This window comes from Ixodes scapularis, unplaced genomic scaffold, assembly GCF_016920785.2.
Source record: "Ixodes scapularis isolate PalLabHiFi unplaced genomic scaffold, ASM1692078v2 PGA_scaffold5__190_contigs__length_132052651, whole genome shotgun sequence".
Lineage (NCBI taxonomy): Eukaryota > Metazoa > Arthropoda > Arachnida > Ixodida > Ixodidae > Ixodes > Ixodes scapularis.
Window position 1 is genome coordinate 96543593 of NW_024609880.1, and position 11792 is coordinate 96555384.

The 11792-nt window shown below is 46.2% G+C and overlaps 1 protein-coding gene across 1 annotated transcript; it reads left to right on the top strand.

The window, feature by feature from the left end:
- The first annotated feature begins 3669 nt into the window (after positions 1-3669).
- On the top strand, positions 3670-8892 carry LOC115321640. Its single transcript, XM_029981884.4, has 11 exons — positions 3670-3837; positions 5334-5590; positions 5652-6027; positions 6592-6765; positions 6891-6966; positions 7079-7189; positions 7276-7524; positions 7582-7753; positions 7939-8087; positions 8168-8389; positions 8832-8892. Exons 2-10 carry the CDS (start codon positions 5379-5381, stop codon positions 8347-8349), a joined length of 1701 nt encoding a protein of 566 aa, XP_029837744.1. The 5' UTR covers positions 3670-3837; positions 5334-5378; the 3' UTR covers positions 8350-8389; positions 8832-8892.
- Positions 8893-11792: the final 2900 nt, after the last annotated feature.

The following is an 11792-nucleotide window of genomic DNA, read 5'->3' on the forward strand; positions in this document are numbered from 1 at the left end:
ACTGGTTCGACATTATGGCGCGTTCACACCGGCGACGCGATCTAGTCGCGCCATAACTTTCATCGCAAAAGCGACTATCGCGGGCAAAAAGTGACGGGTTTTGAGCAGTCGCTTGCTGACCCGATGTTTTGCGATGCACTCTAGTCGCGGAGAGGCCGAGCCAACCAACGGCGTTCGGAGCGAGAGTTTTTGAGACGCGACTCGCCAACGAAGGCATTGGACTCGCTCATCGCGCACGCCAAATTGACCAACTAATTACTTTTTTTTTCTTTTTTTGCGATGCGATTTAGTTGGATCGCGCGACTGCTATCCCCGGTGTGAATCCGCCTTTACAGAAAGTGCTGCCGTTGAGCTAACACTGCGCAAGACGGATGTGCGCACGTCTCAACAAGATATATCATTATTAAGGGGTGTCCAAACAGGACACTACAAAACGCACGACTCCTACAAATCGTGAAAATTGAAGCGGACGCGCCCGCTTCAAGCCCGCTTCAATTTTCACGATTTGTCGGAGTCGCGTCCTGTTTGGACACCCCTTTAGGTGGCGCATTGCAAAAGCGAGCGTGGCTCTGTGCGTGTCTTGCATCGTGATTGAGCACTGTCAAATCCTAGCGATAACAAAGTGCGGAAACGACCGTGGCTCTATGGCGCGGTTCCCGCATCACACTTGGGGGATGAAAATGAAATCCCGGAAATTGTACTATTTTAGCGTGTTGATACTTTTTAAACATTAAAAAGTGGAGACACAAAAGGGACGATAAAGACAGGACAATCTTTGAACTTTAAAGGCCGCTGTACAAACGGGACGTTCTGCAGAGAAGAACCTTCTCTCCCGAAGCCGGGGGACGGGGAGGGAAAGGTCAAGCGTTGGATGAAAAGAGGTTTAGAGAATGGGATTAGCCTCGGGGTGAGCCATCCTCTCGAGAGGGAGTGGGGACGGAACAAAGCTGCCGTGGGGTTCCGGTTAAGAGGTGGAAGAAAGTTAAGCTTGTCAAACGGCGACCTCGGATCCGAGGACGGGCACGCCAGAGAATTTGAAAATAGCTGCTTGATTAGCCGGACGACCCAGTGCGGTCTACTGGTTCTAGAAGGTGACTCGGATGAAGAAAACTCGTTTTGGTCGAAAACTCTAAAAGCATTCTGGACGTGAACTCTTGCCACAAATAAAAATAACATATGCATGAAAAACTGCGAAGGCACCTAAGCTTTCGCCTATGATGTGGGAATGCGTGAGCATTACAGGCAGAGTTATGTTGGCGCAACTTGCAATAAAGAAAGAAAAAAAAAGTTATGTTGGCGCAACGGATAGCGCGCTAGTTTTACGATCAAGAGGGCCTAGCTTCGAAACCGGGCAGGGGATGGTTTTTTTTCTCGTGTTATTTTTTTTTTTCGTTTTTTTTTTTGTTTGGTCACGTGACAAGAAAAATCACATGAACAGAATTTTTTTTGGCCAAGTCACCAGAGATCTTTTTCTAGTTTCTCCTTTTCTTCAGTCTTTCTTTCTGTCTTTCTTTTTTTGTTCCTTTTTTTCGGTTCACGCTTCCTATCGCAAAACTCTTTGCACCTATTTCGCGTTACATTGGCGTTAGCCAAATCGTTTTATTTATGGCAGGGAATTCTGCCGTACGTATCTTATGTTACTATTACCAACCCTGGATTTCGTCCGGCAACCAGTTTGGGAATGACGACGCCAAATTTGTGTTGTAATTTCTTTGAGGTCTAAGGCCTCGTTATCCGTCGGTCTCTAAGATTGGCTCTTCAAGTATCTTTTGGGAAAGAGTTGACGACAGGCATTTTTAAGGAGCACGTGTGTCGACCAGAGTGAACATTGCTGAAGCGCCTCTAGTGTGATTTTGGCCGTAAATAACTGGAGGCCCCGGGCAAACCAACCCAATGGAGAAAAGTATCTACCTTTCTGGTTTCATAGAGAGCTATGAAAGTCAGAAGGGACGAATCCAGCCGAGTCAAACTACCGGCTTGCAAACGCAATCGTGTTGATAATAGCGCAAAGGAGTTTGTATGACTCTCTCTGGCGGTGCGCAGAGGGTAAAGGCACGGAAGTTATATACGCTTTTGCCTATTCACCTCCCGAACGGTTGGGTATTGGCTGCAGAGATCTATTTCGCTTTGTTTTATTACGGGATTATATCTTGATTTCTGTGTTCCTAATTTCACAGAGAGAACGAAATCGCTTTTCTCGTGTGGTGTCACGGCGGGAAGACAGAAATCAATCAGAGTACCGAAATTCGACGCTTGTGCTCGTTCTATAGCGCTTCTAAAAACCGCGCGATCACGGCTGTGTATCGTCAACATTGCATAAACTGCCGTTACTTGTACTCGTATTGCATCGTGAGGAACGACTATGACTGGGTAAACAGAAATAGGGAGAATGGGTGCGTGTGATTTGTTGAAGTTCGAATCAACAAATCGAGCTTCAACGAATGCGATAGTATTGCATTCACTCAACCAGCTATATGAGTTTTCAGATCCTTCCAAGTATGCGATTCGTGTTCTGCCAGTGGTACCTCAGTTAGATTAAAAAACAAAAGCCACGTTAAAAAAAAAAAAAAATACGGTGACTCGAGTTGCTCCCGCGCCGAATCATGTTTCACGTAAGCGTAATTTTGGGTTCGATGCACGACGAGGGGTCTTCAATTATAAAAAATATTTTGATTACGATTATTTGCGGCGCTAAAAATTTGAAAGCCAAGCAGTGAAGACGATGGTGTTCTTATAAATATTATATATATTTTATTTTACACTGTTTGAATACGCTGCCGTCGTTATGTCCTTGAATTATTGGCTAGCTTGTGGCGGACAGGGAAGTCTTGCAGGACCATTATGATAGGACCTACACTAAACCTGCCGCGCTTCAAAAAATGTTAGTCCAATGCATACCAGCTTGTTCAAGGCGGGCGAAGCGTTACGCATCCGGCAAAGCGCATTAAAGGTGCCCTCCGGAGCTTTCTGCGATCGTCTGTTTATGTTGTTATATTGCGTAGTAGGTGCAAGTTAATATGTATACAAAGTTTTAGAGTACAAAACCGTTTATTAAGTAAATGGCAGTAGAAATATATCGTTACTATTTTCTCTTGAAAGACAATCGCCCATTCCCTGGCCATCGCTAAAACTTGACCAATGGAAATGCTGCATCTCGCGGTGAATGCGAACGTTATTATTGCAATACTTTTTAAGCTTGTTGTAAATTAGAGTTTGAGAAAAACGTAAACTGATTGTGGTGCGGGAAACATAGTTTGCAATTATCGTTCCAAAGCCAGCGAACTATGTTTTCTCCCCGCAAGCTTGTTGCTAGGGGGTGATGCGTCGGCGCGTCGGGTCGTCTGCTTCCCGGGGCGTGTGCAAGCGTGCGTTTGCGACACACGTGTTCCTTCTTCCCGTGGATCCCGACTCCGAAGCCAGCTTTGCGATCCTTCCACGTGAATGAGTCAAACTTTTCCTTGTCATCTGTGGAATGCGACTGCGTATTGCAGTAGTTTCTTTTATCCTTTGAGTGAGCGATTTCCCTGAAATGCCGAACGTTTGTTTCGTCAAGACGTGCCGCCATCAAACTGGGAAGAACGTTCGCAAGGGCTTGCGATTCTTCTCTTTGCCGGAGAAAGAACCACGAAGGACTGCGTGGTTACGCTGCGCCGGGCGAGGGCACGACATGAGAACCTGCCTCTCATTCCCCGTTTTTGTGCCGAACATTTCGAGCCGACTGCTTTCCGAAAGGACGACCTGCGTCGTTCCCGTCTTCGATCAGATGCTGTGCCGACGCTTCTGCTTCCCGTCGCCGATGAGACCGACGATCCTCCCCCAAAGCGCCAAAAAGTCGTGGTGAGTTTTTCGATGGCTCAAATATTTTTGGGAGTGTCACGAACATGGCATTCTGCGTTGCGCAGTGCGGCTGCTTCTGGTATCTATATTCTGAACTAAGAACTGAGGAGGCATTTGTGTAACATGGGAATCCACATGGCATTCGTCAAGTCGATCAGTGGTGCCTAATGTTCCGGACTAGCGGTTCGAGAGCTTATCGCGCGAATGGTGCGGTGCATGGGGTTTTCATTTTCGGGTTTTATATTTTTCAAAAATCGGGGGGGTAAAAATCGGGCGCTATTTTTCCGGGCGATAATCGGGAAGAAATCGGGTTTTTCCAGAAACCATTCCGAAATTCGGATTTTTTTTCGGGATTTCTTTATCAATTACAAATACGTGCAATGTGTTATTTACATGAACAAAAGTAAACAAAATATATTATATAGGCATAGGATATGTTTCTACCTTCTGATCGGCGCTGAAGTGAATCTTTGCGGAGGTCACGCAAATCGAAGAAAATTGTAACCATCAACTGATGACCAAGGAATTAAACAGATCCAGAATGGTTCATATTTTCTATCAAGTCAGGTGATTTCAACACTGCTTTTCGGGGAGAAATCGGGTTTAACCCGATTTTCATCAGAACTATTCGGGGGAGAAAAATTAGGTATTATCGGGTTTTACCCGAAAACGAAGAACCCTATCAGCATGCACCATCTGCAGGATCGAACTCATTTGTAAAAAGAAAACACGAACAAATAGGATAAAAGGACAGAGTCATAAATCGCCTCTAATGGTACCACCATCACCACCCCCCTCTGCTATTGACCCACCCAAAGTCAATACATGTTTTCCCAGCTTGTTTACAGACAGGAACCCTTTCGTATCAGCTTAGCAAAGTTCCAAGTGTCCGTGACTACTAACAAGCAGGTTTTCTTTTATATCTACTCTTGTGAGCAAACTCAGTTTTTTTTTTCTTCTCACAATCCTGCACCCACGATTGCGTGCAAACCCGCGTTTGCAAATTTGTATGCACATAGCAAATGCACGCCATGATTTTGTTGCTTGGTGGCACTTCTGGACACTGAGAACCCATGGCAGTTGCTGTATGTTTCCCACTTGCGGCTATAAGTGCTCGTTGGTTGCATTTCCTTCAGTGGTTGGTAAATACATGTCAAGCTGCAGCTTTACGTATGTATGTAATGTGACATCATATCGCGACATGAACATTTATTGTTGCTGAGCTAGAGACTGAAAATATAGATAGTAATGTAAGTTATAAAAACAAATATAAAGAGTGAGGCATCCCTTAGATTTGTATTACAGTGAGAGCTTTGGTTGAGTGCATGAAATTCTAAGCTATGGAAAGGCTACAAAACAATTCATGGATGTTTGCCATCAGCTAAAAAACTAGGCATCAAGGATGTTTGCCGCGGTGACGGCATTGTGTGGAGTGCTCGAGTTGCACCCTTTAATTTTAAAAATATGAAATGTGTAATAAACAGTGCCCTTTGCAGACTCAGGCCTCGGCAACTGGACTGCCTGCACCCTGCGAGGCAGAAATGACCCTCAGGGACTGTACTGCTGAAACAAACATCCCTGCAGTGGTGCCACCTGTCCCTGTCGCAGACGTGCCTGCACAGTCGCATCCACCCGAGTCTGCCTTCTCCACTTGTAGCAGTGGGGTGCCATATGAATGCACATCTCCTGTTCCCAGCAACATGCCAGACTCTGACGCAACCTACTCTCCGTCTCACAGCGAGGATTACGAGAGGTAAGTTGTGCATATAAACACATAGAATCTGTAAAGAATGCTTCACATGATCCCATTTCAGAATCGAGCATGGTGCATCAGCTCCACCACCACCACCAGAAGAAGAGCGCCAGTTTCTGGTGTTCGAGAGCTGCCTAAGGGAGCTTTTCAAGACGTGCCAAGAGTGCTCAAGACTGTGCCAAACAACGATCGAAACTACCGGCACACTGATCACAGTCTACAGCATCTGCCCTGTGGAGCACGTGCGCACATGGAAAAGCCAGCCCATCGTCAACGGCAGACCAGCAGGGAACATACTGCTGACCAGCCACCTGGTCTTCTCTGGAGTGAAGATTGCCCCTACGCTGCGGATGCTACGCCATATGAACGTGCAGGTCATCTCCGACTCGAGCTTCTACGAGCATCGGAAGGCCTTCGCTTTACCTGCAATCCACAAGGTGAGCAATATTCCGGGACACTGCAACTGCATTTTTTTCCCATATACCCAATTTTCCAATGAGGTGCAAAACTGGAGCCCCAGTCACACTTCGGTTAAATGAATAAATATCTTCTTGTAGTATGCCACTTCAATGGTATAGTGCTAAGAGATAAAATTTTATACATCATGTTACATATGTGCCATGGGCTACTAAATCCACGATACTTTAATTTATTTCTGCTATGTGTAGTATCCTGGGGCAGTTCCCTGTCTGGCATTGGGTTGAGTGAGTCAGGTTCCCCGTGAGAGTCAAGAGACAGAGGGTGGTTGTCAGAATGGAAAAGGGTAGGGCAGCTTCGAGGTAACGGGCGGCCTGCTGCCTCTTTTATGAAATACACAAACATAAAAACACAAATCACAACCTAGCACAATCTAAGTCACATTCAAACTCGCTGCATTGTGCTTTCCTTTTTCTTTCACTCAGTCATTCATTCTACAACACTACACTATGCATACATAAACAGATGGGACTATTGTAGTATGCTCCATGCCTTTCTAAAGCAATATTTATCTGCATGAACAGGTCTGGCTGCAAGAGCAACAAGAACTTCTCAACGAGTTGCAGAACAAAGAGGTGGACATCTCTGCTGACGGGAGATTTGACTCCCCTGGGTTCTGTGCCAAGTACCTGACGTACACAGTCCACGTCGAGCAAATCAACAAGATTCTACACTCTGTCCAGGTCCAGCTAAAAGAGGCAAGTAGTCGAATTTACGTGAACCAGTTGCAACAATCTCATAATCTTTCTCTTGTGTTATGTCATCAGTTACTTCACTGCTATGCACTATTTTGGTAAAATATTCATTTCACACCTTTTTTTAGTCTGAACAGGCCATGGCCAGTGTCAACATGGAGAAGGAGGGCCTCCTCAAGCAGCTGCAATTCTTCAAGGAGAAAGGTATGTTCATGCTTAGTTCATGTATATCACTACTCGGCGGCCTTTCAGGCACTCTGTTCAAATTGGCATAATCACTTATTCTTTTGCTATCTTCGGAAACCTAATGGTGCAGGTATCAAGATCCGATCGTTGGTGACTGACCGTCACCCTGCCACACGAAAGCACATGAAGACGCACGAACCCGGGATTGACCACTTCTTTGACATATGGCACATCTCCAAAAGTAAGCAATCCTAACAGGCCATTCGTGTAGCCTTTATTTTCCAGCGATCACGCTGCAGGTTTCCCTGACACGACTCTGAATTTTAGGTGTGAAAAAGAAGCTGACAGCAGCAAGCAAACGGGCTGGATGCCAAGACCTGCAAATCTGGATCCAGACAGCTACAAACCATATGTACTGGTCAGCAAGGGCTGCAGGAGGCGACGAGAAGCTGCTCATCGACATCTGGCTCAGCATGCACAACCATGTCATCAACAAACACTCGGGGCACGAAGGAACCTATGGAAGGTGCCTCCATGGTGACATGCCAGAGCCAACACGACCATGGATGGATCCCAGTATGTTTTTGTTCTTCCAAATGAAGGTGGTTTTTCTAAAACTTGTATCATCCTCAGACTCGCAGGCCTACAACCAATTCAAGAGCATCACTGGCAACAAACTGCTCCTGAAGGACCTTGCACAGATGTCTCCACATGGCCAGACATATGCTTTGGAGGCGTTCCACAGCGTCCTGATAGACTTCGCCCCGAAGTCCCAGGCTTTCAGCCCAGAAGGCATGCTTGCAAAGTAAGTCAACCAATTTACAATCACATTTCCTTTGTTTGGACACTTTCATCCAGTCCATTGGTTACAATGCGACAAACCTGACAGTCTCTTCCTAATGATCAGATAATGGAATTGGATTGATGCCAGAATAACCACTCTTTGTAAGTGGCACACTTTACCATCACTGAAATGTAACCATCTTGCAGGACTCGACTTGCAATCCTCCATTTCAACGAAAACTCAAACCGCTGCCAAGCCGTCACACGAGAGGGCAAGCCACGTTGGTCGGTCGTAACATCAAAAGCACGAAAGGGCCACCACACAGCACGACCAGAGATTACGGATCCCACTTACAGTGAGTATAACACTAACTGCAGTGTGAATGCCTTGTCCAGAGAGCCTAGGAATGTTATCATGCAAAGGTTTGAATTCTAGAGTATGTTGGAAAGCTCATCAAGGAGGCAATGGAGAGCAGCAAACAGTGGCGGTCCCTGGCTGCTGCATCGAGGGCCAACACCGTCGTCTTCCCGGCACCGATGACTGCAGCCTACACAAGGCCTCCAAAAGAGGAACTCGTGGCAGCACGAATGTCCAGGTTCGGCCACAGTCCCCAGTAACGGCATCAAATCCCTGGTCGGGACTTCCATGCTGCCGCAGGTAAGCACACAGGACCTTGGTCCTAATCAGGGTGCAGGATAAGCAGGTGGGGAAACGGCCCATAGAAGCCTACCGCAGCGCCGTGACCGGATTGTGTACTCGTCTGCTTGCGGGTACCCCCGATTTGCAACAGATGGCGCTGCGGCGAGAGGAAAAAAATCGGAATCGGATTTGCATGGAACTTTATGGGAGAGTGCGCAAAATAAACAGAGAGCACGACAGTCTTTATTGAAAATCCACGAGAAACCATCTCCGTCAGTTTAGCCAGTCGCCCACCTGGAGTGAGAGTTTGCGGTGCTCCACATCGATGGCGCCACAGAAAAAAAGAAAACCGAGGGGTACACAATCCGGTCGCTCATTTGGCTCTCGTTCCCCCACCTGTCTATCTTACACCCTGGTCCTAATACAGCCTTGCATGGTAAGCAACCGCTTTGTTTTGCAGGACGTACGGCGAATGCAAGCAGACAGACCCAAGAGAAAACAGCCGAGCTGCAAAATGGTTCACCATTTTCCATTAGGACACCCTGACCGACAGTAAGGAGGAAGTTAGATCTGTCTGCAATCATTTTTCACAGAAATGCAGATCTCTCCTCATGAGAATGTTCCATTTTAGGGCCTAATCAAGCTGGTCATGGCATGCCTATCTCGAAACAGGGCAAGGAACTTTAGCCGGTGGCAATGTCGGAGTCACAGAAAAGTCACCAAACAGCGAGACTCAAGGCTACAGCTCAACTTGCGGTGAGGACGACACTAACTTCAGTGTGAACGCCCATCTAGCCCAACTTGGAATGTCTAGGAATGTAATTATGCAACCGTCTGAATTGTCACTGTAGGTTGGAAAGTCTGTCAACGAGGCGGACAGCAGCAGGCAGCAAAGACCTGGTTGGATCTTTCATGCTGCCAGTGGTAAGCACACAGGAGCCTCGTCCTAATGAAAACTACCATGGTAGGCAATAACCGCTTTGTTTTGCAGAACATACGGCGAATGCAAGCAGACAGACCCAGGAGAAAACAGCCGAGCTGCAAAATGGATCATCGTTTTCCGTTAGGACACCCTGACCGACAGTAAGGAGGACATTAGATCTGTCCGCAATCATTTTTCACAGAAATACAGATCTCTCCTCATGAGAATGTTCCATTTTAGGGCCTAATCAAGCTGGTCATGGCATGCCTATCTCAAAAGAGGGCAAGTAACTTTAGCCGGTGGCAATGTCGAAGTCACAGAAAAGTCACAAAACAGCGAGATTCAAGGCTACAGCTCAACTTGCGGTGAGGACGACACTAACTTCAGTGTGAACGCCCATCTAGCCCAACTTGGAATGTCTAGGAATGTAATTATGCAACAGTCTGAATTTTCACTGTAGGTTGGAAAGTCTGTCAACGAGGTGGACAGCAGCAGGGAGCAAAGACCTGGTTGGATCTTTCATGCTGCCAGTGGTAAGCACACAGGAGCCTCGTCCTAATGAAAACTACCATGGTAGGCAATAACCGCTTTGTTTTGCAGAGCGTACGGCGAATGCAAGCAGACAGACCCAAGAGAAAACAGCCGAGCTGCAAAATGGATCATCGTTTTCCGTTAGGACACCCTGACCGACAGTAAGGAGGACATTAGATCTGTCCGCAATCATTTTTCACAGAAATACAGATCTCTCCTCATGAGAATGTTCCATTTTAGGGCCTAATCAAGCTGGTCATGGCATGCCTATCTCAAAAGAGGGCAAGTAACTTTAGCCGGTGGCAATGTCGAAGTACAGAAAAGTCACAAAACAGCGAGATTCAAGGCTACAGCTCAACTTGCGGTGAGGACGACACTAACTTCAGTGTGAACGCCCATCTAGCCCAACTTGGAATGTCTAGGAATGTAATTATGCAACAGTCTGAATTTTCACTGTAGGTTGGAAAGTCTGTCAACGAGGCGGACAGCAGCAGGGAGCAAAGACCTGGTTGGATCTTTCATGCTGCCAGTGGTAAGCACACAGGAGCCTCGTCCTAATGAAAACTACCATGGTAGGCAATAACCGCTTTGTTTTGCAGAACGTACGGCGAATGCAAGCAGACAGACCCAAGAGAAAACAGCCGAGCTGCAAAATGGATCATCGTTTTCCGTTAGGACACCCTGACCGACAGTAAGGAGGACATTAGATATGTCTGCAATCATTTTTCACAGAAATACAGATCTCTCTTCATGAGAATGTTCCATTTTAGGGCCTAATCAAGCTGGTCATGGCATGCCTATCTCAAAAGAGGGCAAGGAACTTTAGCCGGTGGCAATGTCGGACTCACAGAAAAGTCACCAAACAGCGAGACTCAAGGCTACAGCTCAACTTGCGGTGAGGACGACACTAACTTCAGTGTGAACGCCCATCTAGCCCAGCTTGGAATGTCTAGGAATGTAATTATACAAGTCTGAATTTTCACTGTTGGCTGGAAAGTCTGTCAACGAGGGGGACAGCAGCAGGAAGCAAAGACCTGGTTCTATCTTTCATGCTGCCAGTGGTAAGCACACAGGAGCCTCGTCCTAATGAAAACTACCATGGTAGGCAATAACCGCTTTGTTTTGCAGAACGTACGGCGAATGCAAGCAGACAGACCCAAGAGAAAACAGCCGAGCTGCAAAATAGATCATTGTTTTCCGTTAGGACACCCTGACCGACAGTAAGGAGGACATTAGATCTGTCTGCAATCATTTTTCACAGAAATGCAGATCTCCTCTATTGATAATGCTTGATTTTAGGGCCACGATCAAGCGTAATGGAGAGATGCAAGCATTGGCACCTGCCCTCTCAAGCCGGATTTTTCAAGCCCAGCATGGTGCACCTCTATTGTTGGCACATCAGTGCCAACAGTAGAGGAATTAGGAGATGAGGACAGGCCAGTGCTATAATTCTTCCCATTCCATTAGCTGTAATTATTGTTCTGCGTTCTCAGATAAACCTGATAAACTCCAAAAAACACTAGCCGTTAAAATTTTGCTGATTCAGATTCATTTGAAAAACTCAATTTTTCGGTCCCCCACCAGTCTTTATATTTCCCGGAATCTTCGAACAATTTTTGCAATTCTCCTCTTATTGCAGTGTCAACTTCCGTTGCCATGTAGCCCCTTATAATAAAAATGAGGTAGGCCCTCTACGACAGTAGATGAATACGGCGCTCTCATATGAAAATACTGCTTTACTAAATTCACAAAGTGCTGTTTTCTACCTTTCATTTGCCTCATCGAAAATGCCGAAAGACTCCGAACTTTGCGTACATAAATGGAAGCTCCAAATTGATGGTTCAAAAAAACAAAACAAAAAAAACACCCTCTAATTTTGCTAAAAAAAAATTAAATTCAAGAACGCAGGATCCTAGCTATAATTTGTGCAAGCTTTCAAGATCGAGAAAATCGGTGACCGTATTGTCA

What these genes read in the sequence shown, in the direction of transcription:
- LOC115321640 (XM_029981884.4), top strand. Translation starts at nt 5,379, where the DNA reads ATGACCCTCAGGGACTGTACTGCTGAAACAAACATCCCTGCAGTGGTG. An exon ending in TCCAGGTCCAGCTAAAAGAG is followed by an intron (nt 6,766 to 6,890) that starts GCAAGTAGTCGA and finishes ACCTTTTTTTAG; the next exon opens with TCTGAACAGGCCATGGCCAG. An exon ending in CCAGAAGGCATGCTTGCAAA is followed by an intron (nt 7,754 to 7,938) that starts GTAAGTCAACCA and finishes ACCATCTTGCAG; the next exon opens with GACTCGACTTGCAATCCTCC.